The sequence below is a fragment of the Vipera berus genome, assembly GCF_964194415.1.
Source record: "Vipera berus genome assembly, chromosome: 9".
In the NCBI taxonomy this organism is placed as follows: Eukaryota; Metazoa; Chordata; class Lepidosauria; order Squamata; family Viperidae; genus Vipera; species Vipera berus.
Genome location: NC_138212.1, coordinates 3,145,875 through 3,166,275, shown reverse-complemented (window position 1 = coordinate 3,166,275; position 20,401 = coordinate 3,145,875). Strand labels below are relative to the sequence as shown.

Sequence of the window (20,401 nt, the reverse complement as noted above, 5' to 3'; positions counted from 1 at the left end):
GACTTTCTCTCCCCCAAAGAGCCACTGGTCACCCCGTTCCTTGCCTCCACGTGGAGCAGGAAGGAGAGAGAGAGAGAGAGTGTGTGTGTGTGTGTATGTGTGTGGGGAGAGAGAGAGAGAGAGAGAGAGAGAGAGAGAGAGAGAGAGAGAGAGAGAGAGAGAGAGAGAGAGAGAGAGAGAGAGAGAGAGAGAGAGAGAGAGAGAGAGAGAGAGAGAGAGAATGCAGACATTCCAACATGAAGACTCATTCCCGTACCCTGCTCTTGTGACCAACCCGCTGGGTTGAGTTGAGATGGACAATTTCTTGGACCAAAGAGGACACGGTGTCCGGATCACTTGCAAGAAGCCCCCCCAAAAAACAGACTGGGGGAGGCTGGCAGCAACTTAGGAAAGAGCCCCTCGGAGCTGAGGTTGAACTTTTGGGGGACTCCTCTAGATGGGGAAGCATCAACCAGTCCTTGGAGCGATGAGAAGGGGCCGTCCAGCCAAGGAGAACTCAAGGGACGTTGAGGAAGCAGGGTGACCGCTGACCTGGAGAAGGACATCAAGCTAGAGATCTTTGCTTCGCTTGCCCTGAGCCCCTTACAAAGCCCCCAATCCTCTGTGCCCCTCGGTCGTGTCTCCTTTTATACAGAGTCCCTCAATTCCCCCACACCTGTCATGCTCTCACCCCCTGGCTTCTCAATAAACGTCCAGGCCCTGCTGCCCCTCCCCACTTCACCCTGTCCTCTTCTTCTGGGCTGAGCGACGCCCGTAAGCCAACCCCAGCCTGAGAATGGTGGTTTCCCAGCCCCGTTGAGGTTCTATTCTATTCTATTCTATTCTATTCTATTCTATTCTATTCTATTCTATTCTATTCTATTCTATTCTATTCTATTCTATTCTATTCTATTCTATTCTATTCTATTCTATTCTATTCTATTCTATTCTTATTTCTATTCCATTCCATTCCATTCTAATCCTTTTCTATTCTATTCTTAAAGTTACCAAGGTTGAGAAACACCGGAGTAGGCAGTCGGAATGAGAGAAGTGAGCCACTGCTCACCAACACCGATACCTTTAAAATGACGTTCCAAAAGGGGCTGCCACTCACCCACCTGGGTTTTGCTGAGGTTGCAGAGAACCTGTCAGTTCCCCTCTACCGATTGCTCCAGACTCGCATTTTTTTTTTAGGTTCGATTAATTAAAATCTCCATTATTTGCTCTGTGCCAGGATACAGCAGGCAGCGTTCACAGGGACGATGGGACAGGCGGGATGCGAAACGATTTAATGTGGTTTGATAAGATGATGCATTGCAGAAACTGCAGGCTGGAAGACTCACAAACTAAATCTGGGTTTGTTTGGGGACGAAAAGAGACAAGGGCACCTTGTCCTTCACGTAAGACTCTGAAGTACTGTGGTGTTTCCAAACCGTGGCACCTGTAAGATAGGTGGACTTCAACTCCCAGAGTTCAACACAGCTTCCATACTGGGAGCTGAAGTCCATGCCGCTTAAAGCATGCTGGCTGAGGAATTCTGGGAGTTGACGTCCACCTGTTTTTAAAACATGTTTGTTGGAGAATTCTGGTAGTTGGCATCACAGTCCACCCATCTTAAAACATGCTGACTGGGGAATGCTGGGAGTGCAAATCTACCCATCTTAAAGCATGCCGGCTGGGGAATTCTGGGAGATGAAGTCCACCCATCTTAAAACCTGCTGGCTGGGGAATTCTGGGAGATGAAGTCCACCCATCGTAAAACATGCTGACTGGGGAATGCTGGGAGTGGAAATCTACCCATCTTAAAGTATGCTGGCTGGGGAATTCTGGGAGATGAAGTCCACCCATCTTAAAACATGCTGGCTGGGGAATTCTGGGAGATGAAGTCCACCCATCGTAAAACATGCTGGGAGTGGAAATCTACCCATCTTAAAGTATGCTGGCTGGGGAATTCTGGGAGATGAAGTCCACCCATCTTAAAACATGCTGGCTGGGGAATTCTGGGAGATGAAGTCCACCCATCGTAAAACATGCTGGCTGGGGAATGCTGGGAGTGGAAATCTACCCATCTTAAAGTATGCTGGCTGGGGAATTCTGGGAGTTGAAGTCCACCCATCTTAAAACATGCTGGCTGGGGAATGCTGGGAGTTGAAGTCCACCCCCACCCCCATCTCCATCTCAAAAAGTTCCAAGATTGAGAAACACAACTCTTGTCCTTGTGGGGAAAAAACAGCAAACTTTGCAATCAGGGCAAGCTGGCTTCAGCAGAGAAAAACAGGTCTAATTTCATCCCTGCCCTGAGACTCATTAATTAAAGCAGAGGACGCCTCTCCTCCCTGGCCAACTATGAAGGTGATGAGACGTTCAGGACTCTGAGAAGCAAACAGAGATGGGGGGGGGGAGAGAGATGTGATGGGGAGAGATAAACAAGCTTGCCAGCCTGCCCTGGGGGTGAGGAGCTGTCAGTTTTAAGGCAAATGAGAAATGATATGCTTAACCAGACGCTGGAATCCGACACGGTTAGAGCCGACAGGCAAAGCGTGTCTCACGAAAGCCGGATTCTCCCTTTCAGCAACGCTTTCCTCTAAGCCTTTGGGTTGAAGGTTTGGTGGCGGGCTGTCATCCTGAACAAGCCATCTGTGGCTTGCCCGAGCTGCTCCAGGTCGTCCTCGAATTACGACGCTCTGCTTAGTGACCGTTCAAAGTTACAACGGCACAGGAAAAAGCGACTTAGGACCGTCTTGCGCACTTAGGAACATTGCCGCGTCTCCTTTTGGTCAGGGGATCAAAAATTTGGAGGCTTCTTCAACTGGTCCCTATTTATGACGGTCGCAGCGTCCTGGGGGAATCGTGAGATTCCCCTTTTGCGTCCTTCTGACAAGCCAAGTCAACGGGGGCGGGGGGAAGCCACTTAACATCCGTGTTATTAACGACTGCTGCTGTGATGGACTGAACGACGGAGGCAAAAAAAAAAAAGGTTGTAAAACGGGGCCAAACTGCCCGAACGAATGTCTCACTTAACAAACACAAACTTTTGGCTCCCTCGTGGTCGTAATTTGAGGAACGACCTGTATTTCTCTTAGAAAACCAAACGCAAATAATCAGTCCGGGCTTCCAAAGCCTTGCAAGGCTTTCTCCAAATGGCTCTTTTAGAAGGAACACGAAGAGGTTCCGCTTTCTACAGTCCAGTGTAGTCCCTCGCAACTTCATTGCAGTGTGTGCGTCCGTGTGTGTTTGTGTGTGTGATAAGGAGGGAAGGAATGATCAAAAGCTAAGTTGCTGCATTCCGTTGGTTATTAAGAAAACCACTCCTCTCCTGGAAGGAGAAAAAAAAAGAAAGGAAACTCTTTTCCAAAATCTGCAGTCCTGGAATTTCGCAAAAAAGGCATTTGAATTCTTCCCCAAACCGCAGCAGCCTTCGGGGGCTGAAATATCGGATTTAATTCTCGGTGCTGGGGCGGGGGGGGGGGGGGGGAAGGCATCTCCTTTGGGAGACCTCAATTGCTTTCCTAGCTCCTTGAGCCGTTGGCGCGTGCCAAGCCCGAGAGGCCTTCCTTGATTAGAAACGGATTGCTTGTTGGCACCAGCTTCCCTGGCTCTTCGCGGCTCGTTTGCCAAAATGCCAAATTAAAAACAAAAAAACAAGCCGGAAAGTCTGGGAGAATAACAATGAGCCGGATACGGTACAAAGATTCCAGACTGTTCATTGCAACTCGAGGTTTGTCATCAAGGTGACAAAGGGAGGTTGCAGGTCTTCCCTCTGTGTGTGTGTGTGTGTGTGTGTGTGTGTGTGTGTGTGTGTGTGTGTGCAGAAATCTTCTTTCAATTCACCAAATTCATCAAGCCACGAGGCAGATTCCAAAACTTGGCGACTGACAAGGGCTGCGTTTTCCACTTTCATTCGACATCACAGGTGGTCCTCGGCTTACAACAATTCATTTAGTGACCACTCAAAGTTACAACGGCACTGAAAGAAATAACTGATGGCCATTTTTCACACTTAGGACCGTTGCAGGATCACTGCGCTCAGGCGATCAAAATTCAGACGCTTGGCAACTGACCCGTTATTTACGACAGTCGCAGTGTCCTGGGGGGGGGGAGGCATCCCGTGATCCCCTCTTGTGACTTCCTGACCAGCAAAGTCCATGGGGAAGCCAGATTCGCTTAACGACCGTGTGACTCAATTAACAGCTGCAGAGATTCACTTAACCGCTGTGGCAAGAACAGACATAAAACGGCAAAACTCGCTTAACAAACGTCTCTCTTAGCAACGGAAATTTTGGGCCTAATTGCGGTCGTGAGTCGAGGACTAGCTGCACTGAAATTAGCCCAGTTTTAGGGTCTGGGCATTGCACAGACTCTGCAGCAACCAAACAAGCTGGATTTGCATAACATGATCAGCCACAGAAAAACAAGGTAAAAATTAAGCAAGTTCTCGTGGGAACCGGTGGCTGATAGATCCTTAAGTAACCTCCGAGGAATAAACACAATCACTGTCTGAATTCATGCACTGCCTCCCACCACAATTATGTTCCGCTCACAGCTTTAGGGCAACGTTTCTCAGCCTCAGCATCTTTAAGATGGGTGGACTTCAACTCCCAGAATTCCCCAGCCCCCACGGTTTAGCATCAAACTCGAAACAGAGCTGCGCCCGTCTCCGTCTGCTCCCCTGGTTTCTCAAAAATCCAGCTTTTCGGTCATCTAAGTGCCGTATTTTTTTCAACTCGAGCAACTTGTACGAAGGCTAGACTCCCAACTCCCAGAATTCCTTCAAAGATCGACTGGGGAATTCTGGGAATTGAAGTCCGCCCATCTTAATGTTGCCAAGCTGGAGAAAACCCTGGCTCAGGATAGCAGTTTTGCAATCTCTGGTTTCAGGATATGGAATTTACAAAAGAGCAAAATTACCAGTTCAGTTGTCGGGAGAGTTTTATTTATATTTTGGTGGATGCGGCAGTTCCTCTCTGGTCTGCGAGGGGGTCTGCGGATGGGTGTGTGTGTGTGTCAAAAAAGTCAAGATGGTGGCCCCAACCGTGCGACTGAAGCCATCTCTTTTTTTAATGTGTCATGATGTGTATAAAATGTACACTGCAACAATCCCTTGACCTCACCCCCTCCTCGACCTGCGGTGGTCCAAGGTAACAAGAGAACAGGCCTTCGCTCCAAAACCAGGGCTCAGCTGGGATTTCCCTGTTTTATTGGTGACATTAATTTCTTTATCAGCGGCAGTTTTTTCCTTCATTAATAGAGGGAGTTGCAGCCCTGAAATTCTTCTGCTGGTGTGACAGCTCCCTCTACTGATTTTACGAAAAGTTTTTTTTTTTAAAAAAGAAGAGGGGGGAAAAAAAAAGTAACAGCTCGTTCCTGAAGTCCCCTTATCTGTTTCCGATGCCTTTAATATCCCCCAATTTCTCAAAAATGGCTTTGTCTACTGGGAGATTTACGGCTGTAAAAGTGGTGCTAGTTAAGACTGAGCTTTTTGGCAGAGAAGTTAAGCCTTTCCAGGTGACCCACCCAAAGCTGGTGGTGAAACCTTGGTCCAGCCAAGCAGAATAGAATAACAGAGTTGGAAGGGACCTCGGAGGTCGTCTAGTCCAACCCCCTGCCATCAAGCCGGTTGGTCAACATTGGTAGCTTCAGGTGATGTACGAGCCAGACTAATGACTCACGGGCAAGAGATTAAAAAAAAAACAGGGCAAGGATTAAGCAAACCAGGATAAAAATTTTCCTTTGCTTCTTTCTGGTCATGGCAGGGAAGGAGAAGAAGGAGCGGTTGGCTTTGCAACAACCAAGCGTGATTATTTTGGGCAGAAGACAGGGGGAGGGGAAAGGGGGAAATAATTCAGCCAAGAAGAGAACAGGATGGGCTGAAACAGTTGCATGGAAGAAAAAAAGAAGTAGGCAAAACTGAGCAAGAATTGAGTTGGATCCAGAAACTTTTTTCCGGAGTCAGGAAGCGGATACTTAACATACATTTTGGAAATCCCAGATACTGAGGGTTGTCAGTGTTTGGGTAAGCCAGCATTCGCAGCTTGTCGGCATCCCATCTGCCAGCAGCTTCCACAACCTGGGTTAACAGCAGTCTGTGCACATCTGGAAAGCAGAGTCTAATGTTGGAAGGCTGTTGGCTGCATCAGCCTCTCTTCCTTAGGAATGTCCCATCGCACCGCTGGTGTGTGTGGTAGGGGGAAGCAGTCACCACTTTGAGTACTTCCTGCAAGCGGCATCTCGGTAGAAGCGGAAGATAGTTTCGGCCGCTCGCTGCGCGGTGGCAATGCACTGCTGAAGCTGCAGGGATTGAGGGAAGGAGAGATGGTTAAAAGCAGGAAAGGGGAAAAGAAAAGACCCCTTGCAAATGGACTGGGGGGCAGTGCAGTCCTTGCTGTCTGCCCCTCCCTCATTAGACCACAGTCCCAGGTCTCAGTTACACCCATAGCAATAGCCCTTAGCCCTTAGGCTTCTGTACCGCTTCACAGTGATTGACAGCCCTCTCTAAGCGGGTCACAGAGTCAGCCTATTTGCCCCCAACAATCTGGGTCCACATTGGACCGACCTCGGAAGGATGAAAGGCCGAGTCAACCTTGAGTCAGTCGGGATTGAACTCCTGGCTGTGGGCAGAGTTTGCCTGCAATGCTCATTCTAACCACTGGGAAGGAAGGATGGAAGGAAGGAAGGAAGGAAGGAAGGAAGGAAGGAAGGAAGGAAGGAAGGAAGGAAGGAAGGAAGGAAGGAAGGAAGGAAGGAAGGAAGGAAGGAAGGAGGAAGGAAGGAAGGAAGGAAGGAAGGAAGGAAGGAAGGACGGGTAATAGCAATAGTCCTTAGATGTATATACCGCTTCACCGTGCTTTACAGCCCTCTCTAAATGGTTTACAGACTCAGCATATTGTCCCCAACAATCTGGGTCCTCATTGGACTGACCTCGGAAGGATGGAAGGCCGAGTCAACCTTGAGTCAGTCGGGATTGAACTCCTGGCTGTGGGCAGAGTGTGCCTGCAATGCTCATTCTAACCACAAGGAAGGAAGGAAGGAAGGAAGGAAGGAAGGAAGGAAGGAAGGAAGGAAGGAAGGAAGGAAGGAAGGAAGGAAGGAAGGAAGGAAGGGTAATAGCAATAGTCCTTAGATGTATATACCGCTTCACCGTGCTTTACAGCCCTCTCTAAATGGTTTACAGACTCAGCATATTGTCCCCAACAATCTGGGTCCTCATTGGACCGACCTCGGAAGGATGGAAGGCCGAGTCAACCTTGAGTCAGTTGGGATCGAACTCCTGGCTGTGGGCAAAGTTTGCCTGCAATGCTCATTCTAACCACTGGGAAGGAAAGAAGGGAGGGAGGGAGGGTGGGTAATAGCAATAGTCCTTAGGTTTATATACCGCTTCACTGTGCTTTACAGCCCTCTCTAAATGGTTTACAGACTCATCCTATTGCCCCCAACAATCTGGGTCCTCATTTTACGGACCTCAGAAGGCTAGAAGGACAAGTCAACCTTGAGCCGGTAAGAATCGAACTGCTGGCTGTCGGCAGAATTAGCCTGCACTACTGCCTTCTAACTGCACAGTCTACCGGCATACAGGTGGTCCTACAACCCTTCATTTAGTGACCGTTAAGTGTGTAAGTGTTAAAAACGGTCACAACTCACTTTTTTTCACTGCCGTTGTAACTCTGAACGGTCACTAAATGAACTGTTGTTAAGTCGAGGAGAATCAGTAATGCGGGAATGACCTCAAGAAACCGATCGATGCGGCCTAGAATACAATAAAGATAAAGGAGTCAGAAGCCCTCAGCCGCATAACAGACAAAGAAACTTAGAAAAAAAAATTCCTCTTTTCTAATCAGGTGATAAAAAGAGACGGTGGGGGATTTGCACTTTCAGACCGGCAAGATTCTGTTAATGCAGCCTGACCATAAAGGACAATTAGCTCATCTTTTTGAGTTTTCTTATCTGCTCTCCTTGCGAGGCCGCGTTTTAATTTGTCAATTTATATGCAAAGGGAGGCATCCATTCTCCCCGCCCCTCCGTCACACCGCCACAATGTACCGAGGGAACTAGCAACACAGTTCTCTATGGCCCCCCCCTCCCTCTTCCGTGTCAGCCGAGCCATTCATGTGGGGCTGTCAGAAACTGTCTGCCTCGCTTATGCCGTTTCAGCTCAATTACCAGCGGCACACGGCGTGGCCAGAGGGCGTGAATCCGCAGCCGGCGGGAATGCAGACAAGCGGCTACAAATAAGGTATCACTTCAGCCTTCCCGCTCAATTCAACGGGCCATCAATCTTCCCGGGCGCACGCCGAACAAAAGCGGTGACGCGGGAACCGTCGCAGGAAAAACGGCATGGTTCTCCTCCCACAATTGGTCCTGCTTGTCCTCGGCCAAACAAGAAATAATAATAATAAACTCCGGAAGAAAACCTCTTCCCGGGCGCGCGCAGCTGTTTCAATCCCATCCTCTTTTCTTATCGAGGCCGGTTTTAGGTGTTTCTGAAGATGGGTTTGAAACTCAAAAGTAAAATGGATTCTGGGAAGGCAGCACTGTGCGAGCGAAATGGAAGAAACTGTGTGTGTGTTTCCACTGCCTCCTTTGGCTACTTTTTCCGATTTTGCTCTTACTGGACCACTTACTGTGGCAAGAAGGGATGGGTGGCAACAGCCCTTGGCCAGCAGAAGAGAATTTCCGAAGGTCAGGGTTGAACTGCAGGGACTGATAGCTCTCTGGGCTCGGGGGTTTCCTTGCAGACCTTTCATGACCCAACGAGGGAACACCAACCGTGCTAGAAGAGGAGTGGGGTTTGCGCTCCGTTTATAAAGCCCACTCACTTTTAGCGCTGATGTTCCCTAGTTGGATCATGAAATATCTGCAAGGAAACAATCAAGCTCAAAAAGCACCCAAGACCTCACAACTCTCTTCCTCCTCCTTCTCCACTCTGCAAAGCCCACTCCTCCCTTCTGGCACTGATGAGGTTACCTAGTTGGGTCATGAAACGTCTGCAAAAAACCAACCAAGCACTGATGATGTTACCTAGTTGGGTCATGAAACGTCTGCAAAGAAACCACCAAGCTCACAGAGCAGCAAGGACCCCATAGTCTTCCTCCTCCTCCTCTTCCTCCCTTCTGTTCTTCTATACCACAAATCCCACTCCCTTCTAGCACTGATGATGTTACCTAGTTGGGTCATGAAACGTCTGCAAAAAACCAAGCTCAGAGAGCACCAAAATCCCCTCCTTGCCTTGGGAACAGAGAGAGCATTTCGACACCCAAGGACAGCTGGCTTCCGTGCATCCACAGCGAGATCACCACCCAGGGGATTCCACAGACCAGAGTCGAGGGCGTTCACACCACTGCAGCTTCCAAGCCACAGTGGAAGAAATTCACACAATACTCTCATCCTCCATGAAGCAAACTAACTCGGGGCCCTGCACGCTGCTCGGTGAGACCAAAATCCTGCGGCAAAACCTTCCCAGCTGGCTTCCGCTGAGCCAAATCAACGGGGGGGGGGGGGGGAAGCTGGATTTGCTTCACAACCGTGTGATCCGCTTAACAACCGTACCATTTCAGTGAATGAGCCTGGTTAAAAGAACAAAAGATCATGAAATCGGATGCAACCCCATTGCTTAGCAACAGACATTCCAGACCTAATTGTGGCTGTAAGACCAGGACCACCTAACCTATTTCTCCCAGCCCAGAGTCATGGTTTGGGCGGCGATTTTCCTCCAAGCAAGGGTTCAATAAAGCAGTAAGAATCTGCACCGTGTGGCACTCATACCCGACATGGGTTTGCTGGGTCCACACACACGCAAACACACGCAAACACACACACACTTCAGTTTGTCTGTCTTCAATCCGGGATTTGGGGGGGGGGGAGGATTGTTCGAGAGCAGAGCACGTAACAGCAGCACATATTTTGTGGCTCCAGCTAATGGGCTCCTGCAGAAGCCAAATTGAATGTGCTGTGAAAAGCAATCCACCGTGTCCGGTGACGGGGTTTTTTTTCCCCCTCCCCACCAGCCCAAGGGCTTCTGCGTGGTTGTTTGTCTGCAACACAAGGCAGCCACGGAAGGACACGCTTTTCAAACGCCGTTGAAATTGTCCAGGGACGAAGAAGACCCAGCTGGCCACGGTCCCTCGTTGTTCTTGATTGTGGAAGACAACGGAAGCAACCTGTTCACTGCCTCTCCTCCCCCAGTGCAAAGCCATCAAGTGTCCTTGAGCTCAGATCCGGAAGGGAAGTAAATTAGAATTATTTGCTGTCCTCGCTGGCTGTGGCTAACCGCCCACGGCTGCCCAGGTGACTAAGACACCTGCCAAGGGAAGGACGGAAAAGGCCTTCCCTTCTCCTAGAGCAGTGGTCTGTCTCCAACCTGCCCGCCTTGGCAAACAGGCAAAGAGCTGGTTCCGCGTGCGGGCGCTCGCCCAGTATTCTGCGGACCGGTTACCAACAGGCTGCAGTCCGGTCCTGGGTCACAGCCCCGGGGGTTGGGGGACCCCTGTGCTAAAGGATGCTGGACAACGTTTAGAGATGGAGAGCCAGAAAAAAAACCCGGGGCAGTTCCCCCTTCTCACCTGTACCTTGTCGGATTCTTTTGCAAGCCGTTCTAAAGACTCGGTGCAAATTACGACGAGAGCATTTCGGGGCATTAGGGGAAAGGGGGATGTCTAAAACCAAGGCCAGACGTCCTACGGCAGGCTGGTGTTTGTCGGGCTTCTGCGGAGCTTGCCCTGATTAAAATGGATGCGTGGCCGTGCCCCCTCCGCTCGCCTTCACCTAAGCGCCGATTTTAGCCAGAGGCGCTAGAGATGGTGATGAATGCTTAAAAAGGTGGAGACAATGCTGGCAAAGACCCCCCCCAAAGGTGCATTCCTGCTAAACGGGGGTGGGGGAGGAAGGAAACTGTACAGCAGGGCTCACGTCAAGCCTGAAAACAACCTTAAAAAAAAATAAAAATCAAATACAGAGCGGCATTAAATCAGAAGAATGGAGCAAAGGGCAAAGGGGCTACAAACTACAAGTGGTCCTCGACTTACGGCTGGAATGGAGCCTGGAATTATGGCCGTAAGTCAGGGCAGTCATTAAGTAGGTCACCACTCGATCAAACTCAATTTTACGTGGTGGTTAGGCAAAAGTAGTGATAGTGAGGGCAGCTGTCATTAAGCGAGTTTTGGGGCATTTTTTGTGCCGAAAATTGGAAGCAATTGGGAGCGGGGGGGGGGGGCAATTCCACTGCTGGCTGGGGAATTCTGGGAGTTGAAGTCCGCCCATCTTAAAGTTGCCAAGGCTGAAAACAAACGTAATCTAGTTCAGTGCAAGAATTTACTTGCCTAGGAAATGGCCATTGGAAGGAAGAGAATCTTTGTAGCTCAGGGTTGAACTGTGGCGTCCTTGGTGTTCTCTGAGATGGGTGCTTTTCTTGCAGACGTTTCATCACCAAATGTGGTAACATCATCAGTGTTTTGTTTACAGGGTTTACAAAGAGCAAACCCTGCCTCCTTCTACCATTGATGATGTTACCTAGTCGGGTAATGAAACGTCTGCAAGAAAACAACCAAGCTCAGGCAGCAACAAGGACCCCACCGATCAATCCTGGCTCTTCTCTTCCTTCAAATGGGTGCGTGTGTGTGTGTGTGTTTCATTCCGAGCGGGATAATGGCGGCTACAGCCCGATGCTCTCAGAAGGATACCCAGTCCAAGAAGGAACGGACCAACCTCAACCAAAGAGAAATCTAATTTGATATTCTCCCTGGGCTGCAAATAATTCTGTTTTTCAAGAGTCCCCATTTATTACAATTCACTCTGGAATGAAAACGCGGCCTTCGCCACCTGACAGAAACACTGGTCTAATTAATGGCGCCTGGCCGCCTGCGCCGTTCAATAGCGCATTAGCGTCCCTAATTGTCCCTTCGGAGCAGGACGGGCTCGGCGTTCCGAGCCATTTGCCCAGATGTGGTGACGGTAATGAGAAACGACTCGGCGCGTCTCGCCTGGAATGCTAAAGGCCTCTTGTTGATGCACAGCCAAAAGGGCACAAAGGAGAGCCACGAGTCACAAAAGAGCCAAGGTTGCCTACCCCTGCCCTAGACATATTATTATTATTATTATTTTAAAAAATGAGGATTTAAATTGAAAAACCTAACGAGAAGGCTGGGTTATGGACACCAGGGGGATCCCGAATAGATTTCCCTCTGTAATCCTTTGCTCTTGGTATGTTTTTCAAGGCTTTGAAGTTGCTTCCAGGGACGAAATACTTTGAATAATATTAATAATAATAAATCAGCACGTGGCCCAAGGAGCTGTGCGGTTACCATGGATATCTGAAACACTGGCAGATGGTTGCCTTGGGTTAACACAGCAATTTGTGATTTTTCTCTCCCCCCCCCCAAGCACTGGCTCCTTCCTCTGATAACACTCCCTCACACACACACACACCCCGGACAGCGTGTGTTTTTGGCAAGCATCTCAGATTGGAGTTAATCCATCCGAATCGACCAAAGTGCCAATGCCACCCCATCAATCGGCCCTGAACTGGCCCTCAGGGACCGATCCACCCATCTTGTATGTGTGTCAGGGATATGTGTGGGTCACGGTCAAAAATATCAAGAGGCAACGGACCTAGAAGCTAGACCAGGGGTAGGCAACCTCGGCTCTTTGATGACTCATGGACTTCAACTCCCAGAATTCCTGAGTCAGCTATGCTGACTCAGGAATTCTGGGAGTTGAAGTCCATGAGACATCAAAGAGCCGAGGTTGCCTACTCCTGAGCTAGACCATACCTTGCAAGCAGTCATTATATAAGTAGTCCTTGATTGATGCCCGGTCCACTTATTGACCGTGAAACAGCCCCCCCCCCGCAGGCGAATGGGGTGGGGGTGGGGTAGGTGACAAGTCCAGATTCGGACAGGCCATACCCATCGGCCCTCATCCTCACCTGTTCTTCGGAACACGCCCCCTTCATGGTGGAGAGCAGGATTTTTTTCTCGACGCTATCGATGGCGAAGGTCAACACCGCAGGGGCGTCCTGCCGGAAGACAGTAACGTTGAGCATGTTCCCTGATGCTGAGGAAATTCTTAATTTTGATACGAATCAGAACCGGCCTTGCCAACCCTAACCCTCCCGCCGTGTTTCCCTGAAAATAAGACCCAGCCGCAAAAGAAGCCTTCGCTTATTCCCAAACGGAGTGCAGCTTCCGAGAGGCGTTTTCCTTAGAACAGAATGCCTTCCCCGTCTGCACTTTTGTCAACGTGACTGAGTGATGCTTTAGCCATCAGCGGGAGACAGAGAAACAAGGGGGAGGAGAGAGGGAGGGAGAGGGAGAAAGAGAGAGGGGAGAGAGAGAGACAGAGAGAAAAAGGGAGAGGGAGAGAGAGGAGAAAGAGGGAGAGAGGGGGAGACAGAGGGAGAGGAGAAAAAGGGAGAGAGGAAAAAGAGGGGAGAGAGAGAGGGAGAGAAAAAGGGAGAGGGAGAGGGGAGAAAGAGGGAGAGAAAGCAGAAAGAGGGAGAGAGGAGAAAGGGAGAGAGAGGGAGAGAGGAGAAAGGGAGAGGAGAAAGAGGGAGGGAGAGGAAAAAGGGGAGAGAGAGAGGGAGAGAAAAAGGGAGAGGGAGAGAGGAGAAAGAGAAAAGGGGAGACGGAGAGGGGAGAAAGAGGGAGAGAGAGCAGAAAGAGGGAGAGAGGAGAAAGAGGGAGAGAGGAAAAAGAGGGAGAGACAGAGGGAGAGAGGAGAAAGGGAGAGGAAAAAGAGGGGAGAGAGGGAGAGAAAAAGGGAGAGGGAGACAGGGAGAGACAGAGGGAGAGAGGAGAAAGGGAGAGGAGAAAGAGGGGAAAAGGGAGGGAGGGAGAAAAGGAGGGACAGGTAGAGAGAGGGAGAGGAAGGGGGAGAGAGGAGAAAGAGGGAGAGGGAGAAGGAGGAGGAGGGAGAAAGGGAGAGGGACAGAGAGATAGAGGGAGAGAGGAGAAAGAGGGAAAAAGGGAGAGGCTGGTGATGGAGAGAAGCCAGCCACTGCCAAAAAAAACACCAGAGAAACCATTCGGAAAGGCTTAAGGATTTTGTGGTCCAGAAGAAAAGGCTTTTAGGGCTGCCAAGTCTGAAGAAGCCAATTACCCGCTGAAGCTCTTTGACTGGAGTTGGCACCGTGGCCGAGACGACTTGCCGGCCAGGTGCCCCAAAGACAAGGGTTCCCTCCCTGGCAGCCACACCAAGTCGAATCTGCACATCGGAAGGCCCGTGTTGATGCCTCTGGCAGGGCTGGAGGTCAAATCTGGCCTATGTTGCCAGAGGGTTGAACTACAATTCCCATCCTCCCCAGCCAGCCTGGGATCAGACTTCCAGCCTTCAGGAGGGGGCTGATGTTGCCAAGAATCCAGGCATGCGAGTCCTTTGGCTCAATGTTTCTCGACTTCTGCAACTTTAAGATGAGTGGACTTCAACTCCCAGAATTCCCCAGCCAGCAACGCTGGCTGGGGAATTCTGGGAGTTGAAGTCCACTCATCTTAAAGTTGTAGAAGTCGAGAAGCAATGCTTTGGCTGTTCTGTTAGTGATATAAGCAGAAACTTTACTCATGTTGTCTCCTGTCTACTCCTCCCCAGCGCCCGGCGGGGCCTTTGGCACTCCCTGCCACCAAAAAAGCAGCAGCATTTCTCCTGCCTGGAATGAACAAGGAGCCCACCTTTTCTTGCTTCGCCGTGGGGTCCAGGAGGATATTGCCACCGGCGTCCAAGGCGCAGGTCACTCCACAGAACAAGGAGCTCATGGGCAGCCCGGCATCCATCAGCCCCACGCAGGCGGCGTTCAAACAGCTGGAGAGCAGCTTTGCAGGCAGAGATTTTACTCAAGGAAAATAAGAACAAACCAACAGAGGGAGAGAGAGGAGAGGGACACAGAGAGAGGAAGAAAGGGAGAGGGAGCGGGCGGGGGGAGAGGGAGGGAGTGGGAAAAAGGGAGGGAGAGACAGAGGGAGAAAAAGAAAGAGGGGGAAGAGGAGAGAGGAAAAGGAGAGAAAGGGAGAGGGGGAGAGAGAGGGAGAGGGAAAAAGGGAGGGACAGGGGAGACAGAGAGAGAGGAGAGAGGAGGAGGCGGAGAGAAAGGGAGAGGAAGAGATGGGGAAAGGGGAAAAGGGAGGGAGAGACAGAGGGAGAGGTAAAAAGGGGGGGAGACAGATGGAGAAAGGAGAGAGGAAGAGCAGGAGAGAGGGAGAGAGAAAAAGGGAGGGAGCGACAGAGGAAGAGAGAGAGAGGGAAAAAGGGATGGAGCGACAGAGGGAGAGAGAGGGAGAAAGGGAGAGAGAGGAAGAGAGAGGGAGGAAGAGAGGAAGAGGGGGAAAGGGAAGGAGAGAGAGGGAGAAAGGGAGGGAGCGACGGAGGGAGAGAGAGGGGAGACAGAGGGAGAGGGAGAAAGGGAGAGAGAGAGAGAGGAAGAAGGGGAGAGAGAGAGAGGGAGGGGGAGGCTGGTGGACAGCAGCAGGTAAACTAGCCAGATCTGCAATTCAGAGCCGTGGGCAGCTACCCAGTCGCAAGGAATCAGGAGGGGGGGGAGGGGCATATATATATATATATATATATATATATATATATATATATATATATATATATATAATAACATTTTTTCTCAATACAGGTAGTCTTCCACTTATGACCGTCCATCTAGCAACCATTCGAACTTACAACGGCGCTGAGAAAAGTGACTTCGATCCGGTCCTCGCCCTTCGGCATTTCCACAGACCCATCCCCAAGTCGCTCAGCAGGCAGTTGATTTTAAGATGCAAAATGCTTGCAAGCCGAGAGAGGGAACGAACGAACGAACCTGGCCTCTCTCTCTTCCCGCTCTGCAAAGGGTTTAGTGCCCTCTGCGGGCTGCAGATAAGTAGCTTCCTGGGGACCGACTGGCCCGGCTTTTAAAAAAGGGCCCGGCTTTTGGCTTTTCACGGCCGCTGCTGCCCTCTGCCGCCCTCCGATCTGCCCATTTCCGCTCTTTGGAATATAGAAGAGAGAAGAAAATCCCCAGCGGGGGGGGGGGGGAAGGGGGGAAAATGACAACAAATAAAGGAGGCGAGCCTAATCTGAAGGGTTTCCGACTCTCACAAGCCATCATGCCAGCAGGAGCCCGGCAGAGGTGAAACCAGGTTAAAGACAGGGCAAGCTAGCATGTGTTCTTCTCGCTCGCTGTATGCTTTTCATTGCCTTTTTTTAATCGGCTCTGTTAAGGTCAGGATCTCCCTGTTCGTTCGGCTAATTGATTCGAATCACACCAGGGCTTGGAACCCGACAAGCGGCAGCATCCCCTCTCTAAGGCCGATATAGCCTAGGGCTGGCTGGGGGTGATGGACGCTGTAGTCCAAAGTATCTTAAAAGCTACCCCCCCCACCTCGCCCAGCTGAGCAAGGCTGAAGAGAAGGGCAGGCAAAACATAAGATTCATTTCTCGTAAGGTTTGATTTGATCTGATCTAGCAGGGCTAATAACTCTAGTCTGTTCAGAAGTTTGGGGGAAAACGCAGAAAGACAAGACTGTTCTCCAGAACTCTGTATTGCAGTTAAGGCGTGCGCGCGCGCGCACACACACACACACCTCAAGGTGCTGCCCTCCAGCTGTATTGAAGTCAGCCATCCCACATTTGCAGGAGCCAAACTGTGGAAGGCCAAGTTAGAAGACTGTCCTTTAGAATGGGTGGACTTCAACTTCCAGGATTCTCCACCCAGCACGCATGGAACTTCAATTCCCAGAATTCCTCAGTCAGCATGCTGATGAACTTCAAAGATGCATGCACTTCAACTCCCAGAATCCCGCAGTCAGTATGTATGGATCAACTCAAAATTTTCAACTAGCACACAGGGACTTCAACTCCCAGAATCCCCCAGCCGTACGGACTTCCCCAGAATTCCCCAACCAACATACAGGGACTTCAACTCCCAGAATCCCCCAGCCAGCCTGTATGGACTTCCCCAGAATTCCCCAGCCAGCATGCTAGTGCAATTTACGAGGTCTGGACTTCCAACTCCCAGAATCCTGCAGTCAGCAGGCTGGCTATGGAATTCTGGGAGTTGAAGTCCTTACATCTTAAAAATATGAGATTGAGAAACATTACACAGGGAAACAGACTGCAGCTAAGCACAAAGAATTGTAATCTAGCCCCCATCACAATCCACAAGTCCAGAGCAAGCCCCAATTGAACAGCTAGCCACACTTGGGTTTTTGGGTGGGGGGGGGAAAGGGGAGGGGGCGTGGAACACAGATCACTCTCCCCCTCCCATGCCATTTCCTGGGAGACCGGTCTCGCCCCTCCCTCAAAATGCCTCTTTCTAAAAACGATACAGACCCAGCATCTGCAATCACCTGAAGAACCACCATGATAGAAGAACGGGGGTGCAGGTTACCCAAAACCACCGCCTCACAGGTCTTCTTGATCATCTGCTCTCTGCTTTTTTCGTAGACGCCTGCAAAAAAAAAAAGTGTGTGTGTGTGGGGGGGGGGTTGTTAGAAGGCTTGAAAATTTGCTAAAACGTCCCAATATAGAAAATAATCAAACGGAGGTAGAGTCCTCAACTGAGGATTAACTGGGACATGAATTTCCATTGGGGGTTGTTTGGCGATTCGTGCTCAATTTTTTTTTTTAACAAACTTTTGATTTATTAAGCAAATCGCTGCAGCCGTGCAGTGAATCGCGAGGTCCTTAAGCGAACCGGGCTTTCCAGAGTAAGTTTGCTTCTCCGAAGCTGGCTAGGGAGCCCGCCAATGGCCTTGGGACGCCGCAAACGTTGTAAATTCACGCTGGATGCCAAGCGGCCTAATTTGGATAACAGGACCACGGGGATGCTACGGTGGTCGTAAGGGTGAGGACTGCTCATAAGTCATTTTTTTCAATGCCATTGTAACTTTGGAATGGTCACTAAACGAATTGTTATAAATCAAGGACTACAGGTGGTCAAAGTTACAACGGCACTGAAAAAAAGTGACTTATCACCATTTTTCACACTTATGACCGTTGTATCATCCTCATGGTCACGTGATTAACATTCAGGTCCTTGACAACTGACTCACACTTATGGCGGTTGCAGTGTCCCGGGATCACATGATCCCCTTTTGCAAACCTTCTAACAAGCAAAGTCAACGGGGGAAGCCAGATTCACTTTACATCCCTGTTACTAACTTAACGACGACAGCGATTCCCGTTATCACTGCATTGCTTAGCAACAAAATGTTGGACTCAATGGTCGTCCTAGATTGAGGACGCCTTATATTCCTAAGTGCAAAAGGCCCCAAGTTGCTCACACCTTCCCAAGCAGCCTCTCTGCTTCTACTGGGATTTTCTGTGATCCATTGGGTCCGTAAGATCTTTTCAGAAAAGGGTTTCTTGTCCCCTCACCCCCCAAACAGGAAATAAATCCATTCGTGTTTCAATTGCATTATTTCCAGCAAAGCCAGCTTCTCCACAGACTCTCGTCAGCGTTGAAAAGAGTCTTGGGGGAGAAAGGAGTATTTTTGTTGTGGTTTGTTTCCTCTCTTCATCTGCCAGCAATCTTCTTTTGTGAGCTCCTGGCAGAGGGAACAAAACACCCAGATGGCGTTCTTGCTGGGATTCCAGATGGTCCACTTGGTTATGGAGATAACAGATCACTTCACCCTTGGATTGTGCTCCCTTCAAGAAGGGTGGGAAGAACGGTGAGCGTGCCCAAGAATTTAAATCAGAGGACTATGCTCAGACATAACACAAATGTGGGATTGTAATGTTTGTCTGTGGCGATTCTCAGTCATCCAGGTCCTGGTTGTCCCCAAGGCAACTGGACTTCGTTTTTCCTGGAAGATGTTTCGCTTCTCGTCCAAGAATCTTCTTCAGTTCCGAGAGTCACTGCCTTTGGGCCAATTACCAGGAGACAGAGAGTTCTAGTCCCGCCTTAGACGTGGCAAGCCAGCTGAGTGACAATGGGCCAGTCCCTTATTCTCAGCCCAACCCACCTCACAGGGTTGTTGTGGGGAAAACAGGAGGAAGATGCGTTGGATAGGTTGTCACCTTGAGTTATTTGTAAAAGTAATAAAGGCAGGGATAAAAATAAATAAATACAAGCATATCTGTTGTATCTACCAGCATCTAGCAGGCAAACGAAAACCCCTCAAAGGAGCCACCCTTTGGGGTGATCTCCAACATAGGGCCCCCTCACCTGGCAGGCCCACTTTCGGCCTTAGCAGCACCTCCAGAGTCGCTTTATCGTAGATTTCCTTGCTGACCTTCACTTCTGTGGGTCCGTACACCCCGACTAACACGGAGGTATCCCCTGGAAATAGCCGGGGGGGGGGGGGGAGAAGGGAAGGCTCTAAATATGCTCCTAGCAGCTGAATTATGGAAATGGGGGGATTTACAGGAAAATTATCTACCCTAAATCTCTCTTTCCGGAGGGAAACTGACCTGCGGCACAAATAGGTTGAATTGCTAATAACTGGAAGAGTTGAAATGTAGCAAAAGAGTTATCCAAAGGAGAACTTTGGCATCCTCCATGATTTTCAAAAGCGGGGGTGGGGGTGGGTGTTTGCTGCAAATAACCCTGGGAGTTGAAGACCACACATCCTAAAATGGTCACGCGTTTGAGGACGGGGGGGGGGGGGAACCTGATTTTAAATCAGGGGTCTCCAACTTTGGTAACTGTAAGACAGGGGTCTTCAAACTTGGCCCTTTTATGACTTGTGGACTTCAACTCCCAGAATTCCTCAGCCAGCTTTGCTGGCTGAGGAATTCTGGGAGTTGAAGTCCACAAGTCATAAAAGGGCCAAGTTTGAAGACCCCTGCTGTAAGACTTGTGGACTAGGCTGGCTAGGGAATTCTGGGAGTTGAAGTCCATCCCATAATGCCAGGGAAAAGAAATCAACCCCAACACGCCTCTGAGCACCACTGAGGCTGCCCCCCACCCCAGGGAAGAACTGAACGCGACTTGGGAGCCCAGCATATGCCGAAGGCGCCCAGTTGGGGAAGGAAAGGACACCACGAGGCGATCGAGAGGTGGGGAGGGAGGGAGGGAGGGAGGACGGCAAGCCAGGCTGCGCACCCTGCATCCAAGAGACGGAGCCGTCGGGACGGGAGAGCGGCCCTTGCTCGCACACCATCCGGCGCAAAGAGGGCAGATCCCCGGAGTCGAAGCGCCGCTTCTCGACCTCCATGCCGCCTGCCGCCCACCTGGTTCCCTTCGCCGGACTTCCGCATCCGGGGCTCTTCTCTTTCCCCGCCCACCCCCCCGTGCGTGGCTGTCGCGGGGACGGCTGATTGGCGCTCGGTCTCAAGGCCACGCCCCCGCGCTCTGCAGGCCCCGCCCCCCCAGAGCCCTCTTCTGGCCTTTGCGAGGGGCGTCTTTGGGGCGGGAGGGGGGACATTTTGGGATCTGCCTCTCCCGCCCCCCCCCAGCGGCAGCCTTTACTTAAGGGGAGGGAGCAAGCCCCACCCCCCCCTCCGAAGC

The 20,401-nt window shown here is 50.5% G+C and overlaps 1 protein-coding gene across 2 annotated transcripts; it reads right to left on the bottom strand.

Annotated features, from left to right (window-relative positions):
• Positions 1-5,147: 5,147 nt before the first annotated feature.
• On the bottom strand, positions 5,148-20,155 carry EXOSC5 (exosome component 5). 2 transcript variants are annotated; one of them, XR_014027384.1, is made up of 7 exons: positions 19,997-20,155; positions 19,118-19,231; positions 17,274-17,395; positions 14,634-14,774; positions 12,896-12,985; positions 7,618-7,723; positions 5,148-6,267 (listed from the first exon to the last, which is right to left on the bottom strand). XR_014027384.1 is itself a non-coding variant. In XM_081335063.1 (6 exons), the coding sequence occupies exons 1-6, from the start codon at positions 20,106-20,108 to the stop codon at positions 6,175-6,177; spliced, it is 672 nt and encodes a 223-aa protein (XP_081191189.1). In that variant the 5' UTR covers positions 20,109-20,155; the 3' UTR covers positions 5,148-6,174. The 2 variants fall into 2 exon arrangements, 1 of the variants encoding a protein (XP_081191189.1); XM_081335063.1 differs by lacking the exon at positions 7,618-7,723.
• Positions 20,156-20,401: the final 246 nt, after the last annotated feature.